We start from the raw sequence: 15,007 nt of genomic DNA on the forward strand, positions 1-15,007 counted from the left end.
TTCATCACTAAAGCAATTGGTGCTGATTCAAGATAGTTGGTTAGAGTAATAGATTGCAGTACCACCCCCAACTTGGTATGGTCTGCAGTTGTGGATTGCTGTGTATCCTGGTAGTGGGTAGATATCTATTGTATCCTGCTTAAGCCAGGTCTCAGTAAGAATAATGCAGGGCCCTACTGTATTATTATTATTATTATTACAGTGGACCCTTGCCTAACGACGGCATCACATAACGTTAAATCCGCCTAGCGATACATTTTAACGCAAAAATTTTGCCTCGGCTAGCGCTAAAAAACTCACTCAACGCAATTCGTTCGAGATGCGTCCACGTGCGGCCTGAGCCCGCCTCACTTGTTCCGTGGGTGCCAGTGTTTACAAGCCAGCCACCGCAGTCGCATCCAAGCATACAATCGGAACATTTCATTTTATCACAGCCTTTTTAGTGATTGCACCTGCAAAATAAGTCACCATGGGCCCCAAGAAAGCTTCTAGTGCCAACCCTACAGGAAAAAGGGTGAGAATTACTATGGATATGAAGAAAGAGATCATTGCTTAGTATGAAAGTGGAGTGCATGTCTCCGAGGTTGTACACAAAACCCCAATCAACCATCGCTACTATTGTGACCAAGAAAATGGTAATCAAGGAAGCTGTTCTTCCCAAAGGTGCAACTTTGTTTTCGAAACAGAGATAGCAAGTGACAGAAGATGTTGAGAGACTGTTATTGGTGTGGATAAATGAAAAACAGATAGCAGGAGATAGCATCTCTCAAGTGATCATATGTGAAAAGGCTAGGAAGTTGCATGACGATTTAATTAGAAAAATGCCTGCAACTAGTGGTGATGTGAGTGAATTTAAGGCTAGCAAAGGTTGGTTTGAGAGATTTAAGAATTACACTATTACACTGACAATGTTGTGAAACACTTTAGGAATGTCATAAAGGAACGGGAGGTACAGGCCTCTATGGACAGATATGTTGTGACAGAGGTCCAGTGACTCTGAAGCTGGTCCTAGTGGCATTAAAAGAAGAAGGGAAGTAACCCCGGAAAAGGCCTTGCCACCTCAAGTCCTAATGGAAGGGGATTCCCCTTCTAAACATTTACACCATCCACACACTCCCCTCCTCCCATCCCATTAATCATCACCAGATCTTCAATAAAGGTAAGTGTCATGTAACTGTGCATGTCTTCTTCAGTTTGTGTGTATTAAAATTAATATTTCATGTGGTAAAAATTTTTTTTTCATACTTTGGGGTGTCAGGAACGGATTATTTGATTTCCATTATTTCTTATGGGGAAAATTAATTCGCCTAACGATACTTTCACCTAACGTTGAGCTCTCAGGAATGGATTAATATCATTAGGCGAGGGTCCACTGTATTAGTAGTAGTAATAGTAGTACAGTGGACCCTCAATTAATGATATTAATCTGTTCCAGAGAGCTTGTCTTTAATCGATTTTATCATTATCCGATTTAATTTTCCCCACAAGAAATAATGGAAATCCAATTAATCCGTTCCTGCTGTCAGGAGGCATGACAGAATAATACTTCGATATGATGCTATTATACGTATTTACATTTTAATTTATAAATAAGAAATATCTACATTTTAACCCTTTGAGGGTCCATCCCGTAGATCTACGGCTTTACGTTCAGGGTCCAAACCGTAGATCTACGTCATGAGCTCAGCTCACTCTGATAAACTGTGAGTGGTACATTTGGGCCTAGATATGAGAGAATACATCTATGTGGTATGTGTGCACCACATAAAACAGATCCTGCAGCACGCTGTGTATAATGAGAGAAAAAAACTGAAATCATGATTTTTCGATTAAAACAGCGACTTTGCAGTGTTTTTTCGTATGTTTTTTATAGTTCTATTTGCGATTTCTTGGTCTCATCTGATAGACTGGAAGACATATTACAGAAATAGAGATGATTTTGATTGGTTTTAGTACTGGAAATGGCTTGAAACTGAGCTCAAAGTAGCAGAAATGTTAAATTTTTGCCAATATTTAAGAGTAAACAAACGACCTCACACGTCTAATACACGCCAGCTGGTGGGTCTAATATGCATTCACAAATATGGTGATGATATTTATACAATTATTACAGTATTGCATAACAGTAAATCTATTTTTTGGTGTGAATAAAAATTCATTATGTGAATAAAAAATCAAAATGGAATTTATTTGTAAAGCCTCAAAACGTAACTAATGAACAGAGGAAATGTTAGTTTAGTTCCAGGAATACCTACATTGTTTATTCTGGACCCTATTTTGAAATTGGAATATTTTGAACTTTGTGTTAAATTGGCCAAATTAACAATTTCTGATCACCTTAATTTGTAGTTGAAACAGTTGACTTGGCGATTTCTTGTGCTCAATCGATAGAATAGAAGTAATACTAGTGAAATAGCTAAGAATTTGGTTGACTGGAATAATGTAATTGGCCTAAAATGGGAGTCAAAGTCGGCAAAATCGCCGATTCGTAAATATCGCTGACACATCAAAATTCGCGAGAGCATAATTTCGTCAATTTTCCATCAAATTTCATACTTTTTGTTTTATTACCTTCACAAAAAGATTCTCTACCATTTCATAAGAAAAAATAATTTTTTTTTTTTTTTAAATTCTTGGACACTGGGGCACCACTTCAGAATTGGGCCTTGGACCCTGAAGGGGTTAATGTATAAATAAGTAATTAGTAAGTTTATTCAGGTATACACAAATACATTTATGCACATAGATTATCATACATAGCAGCATATGTGTAAAGTACCTAGGATAACCCAAAAAAGTCAGAGTGACTTATTTCCATTAGGGTCTTCTTATGCTTACACTTATATTTACTTTTATACTTACACTTTTATATTTACACTTACCTTGGAGGAGATGTTTAATTAGTTAGTTTGATGGAGGAGATGCTGGCAGAGGTTTTGGGTGGTGGAAGATACGTAGCAGGGCAGCTTGATGCACATCCAACAACATTAGAGGTTACTTTGGTGTCGTTTTTCTTTCGCTTACTCGCTTAACTTGCTACACTGTTAATTCTACACTTTATTGCTGGCTGGCACTATAGCCTTTATCGATACCTGCTGCTTTAGTATTGTACATATTGTAGAGTCACTGAGTCACTGCAGAAGACACATTCTCCTCTCTCTCTCTTCCACTTTGGTACTTTGCTACGAGTTTTTTCTTGAGTTTTATTGTGTTTCTTCTTTATCACAGGGCTGGCACTAGAAACGTTCTTTGGGCCCATGGTGGCTTATTTAGCAGTTACAAGAGCTAAAAACAATAGAATAATACAAAATGTATCACATGTACGCGTGGAATCATCCTCACTGGCATGTAAACAATGGCCCACTGGCTGTACATGGGCTCAGGCCATGTGGACATGTTTGGGACAAATGTCCTTAACTGAGTTTTTCATCATTAGCTGAGCCAATATTTTGACGCAAAAACACATTGGTATCCGATTTTATCACTATCCAACAGCATCGTTAGCTGAGGGTCCATTGTACATACGTATTATTATAATAATAATTATTATTATTATTAGTTTAGGGAACTGGAGCACAGATCCAATTCCCTAGATAATAATCATTATTATTATAACAATAATAATAATACAGTGTAATAGTAATTTATTTAGATAAAGAAAAATTAGATATCAAGTTGGGGAGGAGGAGTATGGAAGAAGTGAATGTTTTCAGATACTTGGGTGTTGACGTGTCGGCGGATGGATTTATGAAGGATGAGGTTAATCATAGAATTGATAAGGAAAAAAAGGTGAGTGGTGCGTTGAGGTATATGTGGAGACAAAAAATGTTATCTATCGGGGCAAAGAAGGGAATGTATGAAAGTTTAGTAGTACCAACACTCTTATATTGGTGTGAAGCTTGGGTTGTGAATGCAGCAGCAAGGAGGCGGTTGGAGGCAGTGGAGATGTCCTGTCTAAGGGCAATGTGTGGTGTAAATATTATGCAGAAAATTCAGAGTGTGGAAATTAGGAGGTGTGGAGTTAATAAAAGTATTAGTCAGAGGGCTGAAGAGGGGTTGTTGAGGTGGTTTGGCCATTTAGAGAGAATGGATCAAAGTAGAATGACATGGAGGGCGTATAAATCTGTAGGGGAAGGAAGGTGGGGTAGGGGTCATCCTAGAAAAGGTTGGAAGGAAGGGGTAAGGGAGGTTTTGTGGGCGAGGGGCTTGGACTTCCAGCAGGCATGCATGAGCGTGTTCGATAGGAGTGAATGGAGACGAATGGTATTTGGGACCTGACAATCTGTTGGAGTGTGAGCAGGGTAATATTTAGTGAAGGGATTCAGGGAAACCGGTTATTTTTATATAACCGGACTTGAGTCCTGGAAATGGGAAGTACAATGCCTGCACTCTAAAGGAGGGGTTCGGGATATTAGCAGTTTGGAGGGTTATGTTGTATATCTTTATATGTATATGCTTCTAAGCTGTTGTGTTCTGAGCCCACAGAAATTTTCAATGAAATATGACCATAATAAGCTTTAACAAGTTTGTTCCTTGAAGTGGTCAGTACATACATGGTGAATTCCTTAAGAAATGTCACCCATCATTATAAGATTAGAAAACTTTTGTTAGTGACAAATACAGCCTCTCCTCACTTATTAACAGAGTTCCATTCCTAAGACCACGTTCATAAGTGAATTCACCGCTAAGTGAGGAGCAGCACACTATAATGGTAGTGAGTTTGTGTCAACCATCTTTGATATTGTTTTAATGTCACCTTTGCAACATTTATAACATTTCTGGTATATTTTTAAATGTTTATATAATAGTGTACTGTATATTGTAATAAACAGAATACACCTACCATCCGACTTACGACCTGCTCGACATACGTCCGCTCGACTTACGACCATTCATCTGGCAGCTGGGCTGGGCCGGCTGATGCACACCACTGTACAATATTTGATGATACTCGTGGCGGCAATGCGTCATGCAGGCAGCATCAGTTTGAGTAACCCTGCCCTATCAGCAGCATCATACTGTATTAACTGTACTAACTGGACAGTAAATTTCACCATGGCCCCTAAGATGAAGTCTGAATCTTGCACTGGAGATTGTGGCAAGAAACGCTTTTACTCTCGAACTCTCTATTTGTTTTCACTGTTGCACATAAGCCTGTCTGTATCTGTCTGCCTGTATATATGTGTCTGTCTGTATCTCTGTGTGTCTGTTTACCTGTCTACCTGTGTGTCTTTCTGTCTACCTGTGTGTCTGTCTTTCTGTCTACCTGTGTGTCTGTCTTTCTGTCTACCTGTGTGTCTGTCTTTGTCTTTCTGTCTACCTGTGTGTCTGTCTTTCTGTCTACCTGTGTGTATCTGTCTTTGTCTACCTGTGTGTCTTTCTGTCTACCTGTGTGTCTGTCTTTCTGTCTACCTGTGTGTCTTTCTGTCTCAGAGCCACTCATTAAGAGTGTAATTGGTCTTGAAGATGCCATATTAATAATGATAATAACTCAATAATAATCACTGAGGTGCATTAAATGTGTATAAAACGTTAATATAGACATTTTGCTTAGTCCATCTATGATTTTTTTTTTCAAATTATATAATAAACATGCTACATAACATATAAACATATAAATTAACAAATATGAAATGTTTTTCTGGTCGGTTTGACAGAGTGAACAGAAACCAACATTTGTTTACATAACTCGAACCTACACTCTCATTCTCTCTCTCGTTTATTCATTTAATCTTGTAAAGTAAAAGGACACAAGTGCAACTAATGTGACATTTATTGTGGCAACGTTTCGCTCTCCAGGAGCTTTATCAAGCCATTACTTGATGGCTTGATAAAGCTCCTGGAGAGCGAAACGTTGCCACAATGAATGTCACATTAGTTGCACTTGTGTCCTTTTACTTTACATATTGTCGGTAATTCTACCAACTTTATTACATTCATTTAATCTTGTTTACTCTCCTCTCACTCTAGATTAAGACTAAAGATATTTTAAGGTAAGTAATGAGTGGACACAATTATTATATTATAGTTTAATAATAATATTATTATTAATATTAGTATGTGTGTATTATTGTAATAATTATTATTATTATATTATTATTATTATTATTATTATTATTATTATTATTATTATATTATTATAAACTGGGTCTGTGCTCCAGTTCCCTGAATTGAGCGTGAATACCTTCTATTCCCCACATGCACTGTATAATCCTATGGGTTTAGTGCTCCCCCATGATTGTAATTATATAATAAATTGTGATGGGATAGGCCTCTTCTGGAAGAAAATGCCCAAGAAGACCTACCTAACTGAAGACGAAAAGTCACTGCCAGGACACAAGCCAATGAAAGACAGGCTCACTCTGTAACTGTGTGGTAATGCAAGTGGGGACGTGAAATTGAAGCCCTTACTTGCTTATCATTCTGAAAATCAACAAGTTTTTAAGAAGAACAATGTTATGAAAATTTAATTGACTCTAATATGGAGGGCCAACATGAAAGCTTGGGTAACAGACAATTTTTTATTGAGTAGGTTCATGAGGTCTTTGCTCACACTCAAAAAGTACTTCATTAAAAAACAATTGCCACTCAGGGCCCTTTTACTTATGGATAATGCTCCTGCTCATCCTCTAAGCTTGGAAAACAAGTTGCTGGAGGAGTTCAGTTTTATAATTGTGAAGTTCTGCCTCCTAACACCACTATCATCCAGCCCATGGACCAGCAGGTCATTTCTAACTTCGAGAAACTCTACACCACAGCACTTTTTTGAAAGGTGCTTTCAAATCACTTCAGAAACAAAAACCCTCAGGGAGTTCTGGAGGGACCATTTCAATATCCTCACCTGCTTGAGCCTTATAGACAAAGCCTGGGGAAATGTGTCTTCCAGGACCATACAGTCAATTTAGAAGAAATTGAAGGCTTTGAAGATGAGCCTGAGTTGGTGGATTACATTGTGTTCCTGGGGAAGACCTTGGGTCTAGAGGTGACTGAAGATGTAAAGTAACAGGACACAAGTGCAACTAATGTGACATTTTATTGTGGCAATGTTTCGCTCTCCGGGAGCTTTGTCAAGCCGTTACAAACAATACATGGACACAGGGTATATATAGGCTTAGAGTGAGGTGTAATACTAGTGGTAGTATAGTAGTAGTAGTAATACAATATGGTAGAACAATTAATTTGCACATGAGTAAAAGGACATAAAAGCTATTACTTGGGTAGCATAAAAATAGGTTAGACAAATATTTCTATTGGAGGTGGGATTAGAGAATGCCTGTTTCAGTGTTCATCCTCTGAAATGTGCTTGTGTAGTACGTATTAACAGGAGAGACTATGTGATGGCAGGGTTTACTGTTTTCAGGAGGATTCTTGCTAAGACTTCAGGGATAGTGAAGCTGCCTTTGTTTTGTTTAATTGTATTAGAAACAGCGATTAGTGCTGATTCAAGGCACTTGCGTCTGTGGAAATTAGTTTCTTTGATCACTAATCGGGCGTCCCTGAATTTCATGAGATGATTGGTGGAATTTCGGTGTTGTATGCAGGCGTTGTTCAAGTTATTCCTTCATGCATAAATGTGTTCATTGAAGTGGGTTTCAAGGTTTCTTGCTGTTTCACTTACATAAATCCTTTTACAGCCTCCACAGGGTATAGTGTAAACACCTGCATTGACTGGTTCATGGTGCTCGGATTTTGTCCTGGTTAGATCCTTTACTGAAGTGCTAGAAGCGATGGTGACTCTAGTGTTAGCTTGTGCAAGTACTTTAGAAACATTCAATGCAACCTGGCTATTGGGAAGAATTATAACTTTGGAGTTGTGTTAGGAGTGGTGTTGGTGTGTTGAGAATTAATGATCTGAAGAGCTCTTTTCATGCAATCTTTGATGAAAAAGGAAGGAAAATGTAAATTAGTGAAGGTTTGGTGAATATATGTACATTCCTCGTCAAGAAACTCAGGACTACAAATACGGTATGCTTTTAGGAAAAATCCAGTGATGATGCCTCTTTTGGTCTTAGTATCTTGACTGGAATAGAAGTGTGTGAGATCATTTTTATTTGTAGGTTTCCAGTAAACTTGAAATCTTAGGTTGTTATCTGCTTTGTGAATGAGGACGTCTAGAAAAGGTAACTTGTCATTGGACTCTTCTAGTGTAAACTGGATCGCCGGTCAACTGCAATGAGCATTACATGAAGATTATGTACATCAAAACATTTAGGAGTTATTACGAGGACATCGTCCACATAATGTAACCAAGTGATGCTTGATGGGATGATGATGGAGAAGTGTTCAGCCACTAGGTGCTCCATGTACAAGTTGGCTAAGATGGCACTGATGGCAGACCGCATTCCCATGCCGTAGGTTTGCTTGTAGAGCCTTGTATTGAAAGAAAATAAGTTGAAATTAATGCAGAGTTCAATCAGGTCAACAAAATCTCCGGGAAGTAAAGGAAGATTAAGGTCCTGATTGATGGCTTGTATGGTAGGTACTTCAGTGAAGAGGGAAGTCACGTCCAAACTGCTTAGTTTCTTATTACGGATGGAGAGGTTTCGGGTGTGGTTGAGAAGGTCACCTGAATGCTTAAGATGAGAGGGGCTGATGGTCCCCAGAAGGCAGGAAAGATGTTTGGCAAGAACTCCGGTTAGTTTGTGTGGTGCACTGCCTCTATCTGATGTGATTGGTCTGAGAGGAATATTATGTTTATGGGTCTTGGGTAAACCATACATGTGTGCTGGTTGAGGGTTGCTGGGTAACAAGTACAGAAGTTTCTTCCCTGCTCTAGTGTATTTGAATATTTGTCTGGTTTTTGTATAGAAAATCTTTAGTGAGTGTCTCCCACTGTTGTGTGCTGATGGGTTCGTATGTAGACTGATCATTTAAAAAGCTCATCGTTTTGGGGTTGTTGTCACTGGTGTTGAGTATGACGACTCCACCTCCTTTGTCGGTGGTGATGATAATATTCGAGTTGTTGGCGAGGTCCTTAATTTTAAGGGCAGTGATATATCATCTAGGAAGATTAGTAGAAGGTTCGCATAAAGCTGCAGTGAGAATGCCCTGTATATAACCTTTCTGGAAGTTACTGTCACTGTGTGTGTAGTTCTGGTAACTAGGTTGAGTTGATTGTCAGGTTTGTGTATGTTAGTGGTAAATTTGAGTCCCAGACTCGGTGCTTGTTTCTCATGGTCAGTGAAGGTGCATGACGATAGGTTGTTTATCAGGGATTCTCGTCCCATTTCCTTCCGTTGACTGTTATTGCAGAAGTACTGAAGTTTGCAGTTGAGTTTGATCTTCTGTTGGAGGTTGGCTGTGGTGACTGTGCTGAGAATATGCTCAGCAGTGTGGTGGTCAGTCAGAATAATGGCTCTCATATTCCTTGCAGTTTCAGAGGTTTCCTTAGCAATGTTAGAAAGTTCTTCAGCACATTCAGCTAAGTAAGCTTGGGTAGCTGGAGAGAAAGGGTGTTTGGAGTTGGAGAGTTGCGTAGAAGTAGACTTATGGATCACATTCTCGGCCAGGCAATCTTGTAGGAAGTTGTGTCTGTTGCGAAAGCTGCGAGCACGAAGAAGGGTGTCCAAATAACGTCTGCATGAAATGTCCATCATATTGCAGTGTCCGACAGATTGTATATATGTTGGTAGAATTACCGACAATATGTAAAGTAAAAGGACACAAGTGCAACTAATGACATTTTATTGTGGCAACGTTTCGCTCTCCAGGAGCTTTGTCAAGCCATTACAAACATTACATGGACACAGAGTGTATATATAGGCTTAGAGTGAGATGTAATACTAATGGTAGTAGTAGTAGCAGTGTGTAAGTTGTAGTAGTAGTAGTAGTAATACTACTGCAGGGGTTTACACTATATCCTGTGGAGGTTGCAACAGGATTTGTGTAGTTGAAATAGCAAGAAACCTTGAAACCTGCCTCAATGCACATGTTCATGCATTTAGGAACGATAACTTGAACAACGCCTGCGTGCAACACTGAAATTCCACCAATCATCTCATGAAATTCAGGGACGCCCAATTAGTGATCAAAGAAACTAATTTCCGCAGATGCAAGTGCCTTGACAGCACTAATCGCTGTTTTTAATACAATTAAACAAAACAAAGGCAGCTTCACTATCTCTGAAGTCTTAGCAAAAGTCTTCTTGAAAACAGTAAACCCTGCCATCACATAGTCTCTCCTGCTAATACTACATTAATACATTACAAGCGTATGACACATAAAACGTATATATACGTTTGGAGCACTTGCGGTAAAAACGTATATATACGTTTGGACCCTTTACGGGTTAAACTTACCCCATACATCTTCTACCCCATTGCCTGTATTCTCACTAACCCATCTGTCTTCCAACAGTTGTTTATATCTTACCCTAACTGCCTCCTCCTCTAGTTATAAACCTTCACTTCTCTCTTACTTGCTGCTTCCATTTTCCTTGTATCCCATCTGCCTTTTACTCTCACAGTAGCTACAACTAAAAAGTGATCTGATATATTTGTGGCCCCTCTATAAACATGTACATCCTGAAGTCTACCCAACAGTCTTTTATCTACCAATATGTAGTCCAACAAACTACTGTCATTACGCCCTCTATCATGTCTTGTATACTTATTTATCCTCATTTTCTTAAAATATGTGTTACCTATAACCAAACCCCTTTATATACAAAGTTCAATCAAGTGCTCCCCATTATCATTTACACCTGGCACCCCAAACTTACCTACCACACCCTCTCTAAATGCTTCACTACTTTAGCATTTAGGTCCCCTACCACAATTACTCTCTCACTTGGCTCAAAAGTTACTACACACTTGCTTAACATCTCCCAAAATCTCTCTTTCCTCTGCACTCCTCTCTTCTCCAGGTGCATACACACTTATTATGACCCACTTTTCACATCTGACCCTTATTTTAATCCACATAATCCTTGAATTTATACATTTACATTCCCTCTTCTCCTTCCATAACTGTTCCTTCAACATTATTGCTACCCCTTCCTTACCTCTAACTCTCTCAGATACTCCTGACTTAATCCCATTTATTTCTCCCCACTGAAGCTCCCCTACCCCCTTCAGCTTTGTTTTGCTTAGGGCTAAGACATCCAACTTCTTTTTATTCATAACATTAGCAGTCATTTCTTTCTTATCATCCGCACACATTTAAACATCCCAGTTTTATAAAGTTTTTCTTTTCCTTGTTTTTAGTAGTTAATACAGGAGAAGGGGTTACTAGCCCATTGCTCCCGGCATTAAGTCGCCTCCTTCGACAAGCATAGCTTACAGAGGAAGAATTCTGTTCCACTTCTCCATGGAGAAATATCATCATCATTGGAAGAGCTAAAACCATAGGGGCCATACATAATATGGGAATGGGAGGCAATCAGGTTCAAACCAAGGAAGGGGAGGCTAGGTCCACTTCCTTGGACCAAGAGCCCCACACTGATATAATTGCATCTTCTTTGAGGGCTGTGAAATGAAAAATACATTGTTATACAATTTTTTTTTTTTTAACATGTCGGCCATTTCCCACCAACACAGGGTGACCCAAAAAGCAAAAAAAAAAAAAAAAAAAAACTTTCATCATCATTCACCACTTCCACCATCATTCATACATAATCACTGTCTTTGCAGATGAGCTCAGATACAACAGTTTAGATGTCACTCCAAACAGCCAGTATCCCAAACCTCTCCTTTAAAGTGCAGGCATTGTACTTTCCACTTCCAGGACTCAAGTCCAGCTAACCGGTTTCCCTGAATCCCTTCACAAAATATTACTCTGCTCACACTCCAACAGCTTGTCAGGTCCCAAAAACCATTTGTCTCCATTCACTCCTATCTAACACACTCACACATGCTTGCTGGAAGTTCAAGCCCCTTGCCCACAAGACCTCCCTCCAACCTTTCCTAGGATGACACCTACCCCACCTTTCCCATACAGATTGATACACTCGCCAAGTCATTCTACTTTATTTTGTTCTCTCTAAATGGCCAAACCACCTCAACAACCCTCTCTTCAGCCCTCTGGCTAATACTTTTAGTAACTCCATACCTCCTCCTGATTTCCACACTACGAATTCTCTGCATAATATTTACACTACACTTTGCCTTTAGACACTACATCTCCACTGCCTCCATCCTCCTCATTGCTGCAGCATTTAGAACCCATGCTTCACACCCATGTAAGTGTTGGTACCATCTATGCACTTGTACATTCCCTTCTTTGCCTCCATGGATAACATTTTTGGGCTCCACAGATACCTCAGAGCACTACTCACCTTTTTTCCTTCATCAGTTCTATGGTTAACTTCATCCTTCATAAGCCCATCTGCTGACAGTAAATCCCCAAATATTTGAACACATTCACTTCCATACTCCCTCCCTCAATGTGATATCCAATTTTTCTTTATATTGTTTGATAACCTCATCACCTTACTCTTATCGATGTTCACTTTCAGCTTTCTGTCTTGACACACCCTCCCCCAAACTTGTCCACTAACCTTTGCAACTTTTCTTTAGAATCTCCCAAAAGCACAATATTATCAGCAAAAAGTAACTGTGTCAACTCCCATTTTGTATTTGGTTCCCCCTAATTTAATCCCACCCCCTCACCCCAACATCCTAGCATTTACTTTTAAATTATTATTATTATCACACTGGCCGATTCCCACCAAGGCAGGGTGGCCCGAAAAAGAAAAACTTTCACCATCATTCACTCCATCACTGTCTTGCCAGAAGGGTGCTTTACACTACAGTTTTTAAACTGCAACATTAACACCCCTCCTTCAGAGTGCAGGCACTGTACTTCCCATCTCCATCTAAATATACGTATGTTAAACAACAGTGGTAACATTACACATCTAAGACCTACTTTTACTGGGAAGTAATCTCCCTCTCTCCTACATACCCTAACCTGAGCCTCACTAACTTACCACCTATTCCATACACTTGCAACATCTGCCACATTGCTCCCCTATCCAGTGGTATCGCTTGGATTGGTGTCACCCGGGGCAGAATCTTTGGTGTCACCCTCATGAAATCCAAGGATGGGGGGGGTAAACTCCAGTTATGTCACTACTGCACAACCAGTGACCAATGTTTAGCAGTGAGAACGTTTAAGGGCCATAAACTGAACAGGAGAATACTTCTCAACTTTATTAATGATAAAATAAATAATCATAGTAATATTGAGGAAACATAAACTCAAATACCACTTTGAGTACAGGCAACAGATCCTACATTTATTCATCTTCAACAGTGCAAAGAAAAAAAAAGCTTGAAAAATAAAGAAAAACATTGCAATATCAGAGAAGCACTAGTTCTGATTTGACCTTGAGTACAGGTAACATCTCAGTGAATCTGATCTTACATTTCCTTGTCTTCAATCCTGCAAAATCATCTATCACATCATCAAAATCAATGATTTTCCCTATACATGTATAGGCCTATTTGTACTCTAATCATATACTAGGCTATGTAGAAACGAAGGATTTTTCTCTTCTGTTGCTGCAGCACTGTTTTGTGCATTAGTGTCACCTTCTTTAGAGGCTCTATGGCATCACCCTAGTTCCCCGAATTAAGCCTGAATGCCTTCCACATCCCCCCCCCCCAGGCGCTGTATAATCCTCCGGGTTTAGCGCTTCCCCCTTGATTATAATAATAATATGGCATCACCCCGTAAATGGTGCCACCCGGGTCAGCTTGCACCCCCACTCCCCCGCCTTACGATGCCACTGCCCCTATCTACTCTATCATATGCCTTTTCTAAATGCATAAATGCAGTGAAAACTTCCCTAAATACTGTTCACATGTATGCTTCATTGTAAACACTTGATCTACACATCCTCCACCCATTTTAAAGCCTTGTTCATCTGCAGTCCCCTATAATTTTTACAACCTCTTTTGTCCCCCTTCTGTTTATATAAAGGAGCTATACATGCTCTCTGCAGGTCCCTAGGTACCTTCCCCTTTTTCATACATTTATTAAACAAAAATACCAACCACACCAGCACTATATCTCCCCCCCCCTCCTCCTGCTTTGAACATTTCTGTCATGATCCTATCAGTTCCAGCTGCTTTACCCCCTTTCCAAATATGTACATCAATTTTTTGTGTCATAACAGGAGGCATATGAGGCTCTGTCTTCTGAAGGTCTAGTCAGACCCGCCAGGAATTCTCCCCCTATGATATATGGCCTTAGTATTGTTGACTTTGATCTACCCAGCTTTACTCTTGGTATGTATACATTTTCATTCATTTAATTAGCTATCTAAGATTTTTATTTTACTTATTCATTCATGACATCAATTTTATCTCGTGTGTGGAATTAAATTAGCTTCTAATATTGTTTGCTGACAACTAAGGTTGTTTCCAATTTTTTACAGAAGTGTTATGCATCAATGAAACCTGTGATTATTTGAAACTTCTTATTCACGACCTTGGACTTCAACTGAAGACCTCAGCAGTGTGCACTCAAGTGCGTTGTATCCGCCATGGACCCTGGACACTCCATCATGCACTGCTTCGTAAACACTGGTCTTTAGAGCACATCATCAATAATATTGGTGTTTGTAATCCTATGGCTAAAACTGTAACACCTAAGGTAGCCAGTTTAGTAAATACTAAAAATGTAAATACTGGATATTTGAGTAATGAAAAATAACATTGGCAATTACTGTGCTTGTAATTTTAATAAAGTAAATTTACTTTGTACAGTGTGTGATCTGTATATATAATTTACTCACATTGAGCTTTTAATTATCCAAAATCTTGATACACTATTGTCTCCTTCAGGTATTATTAGTGAGAAATGTTTACACTGGTGATGCTCTGAACAAAAAATAATGAATTGTGAACTAAATTATTCTGCCAGGTTGCCAAGATAAGAATGAAACTGTTCACTATATTATTTAAATTATTTCTTAAGTATCTATCTTTCATTTCTGGTTTTAGACTGGCTTTAATATTTTTGACAGGCAATACCGAGAAATAAACTTGTCACTCATCGCCCA

The 15,007-nt window shown here is 39.1% G+C and overlaps 1 protein-coding gene across 1 annotated transcript in view; it reads left to right on the top strand.

Annotated features, from left to right (window-relative positions):
* LOC128685471 (pseudouridylate synthase TRUB2, mitochondrial) overlaps positions 1-15,007 on the top strand; it is a 64,086-nt gene extending 49,079 nt beyond the window's left edge. The window contains exons 5-6 of the mRNA XM_070082941.1: positions 14,120-14,231; positions 14,381-15,007. Coding sequence (XP_069939042.1) covers positions 14,120-14,231; positions 14,381-14,658 — 390 coding nt within the window. The 3' untranslated portion in view covers positions 14,659-15,007. The remainder of the gene's footprint in view (positions 1-14,119; positions 14,232-14,380) is intronic.

The sequence above is a fragment of the Cherax quadricarinatus genome, chromosome 8, assembly GCF_038502225.1.
Source record: "Cherax quadricarinatus isolate ZL_2023a chromosome 8, ASM3850222v1, whole genome shotgun sequence".
Taxonomy (NCBI): domain Eukaryota; kingdom Metazoa; phylum Arthropoda; class Malacostraca; order Decapoda; family Parastacidae; genus Cherax; species Cherax quadricarinatus.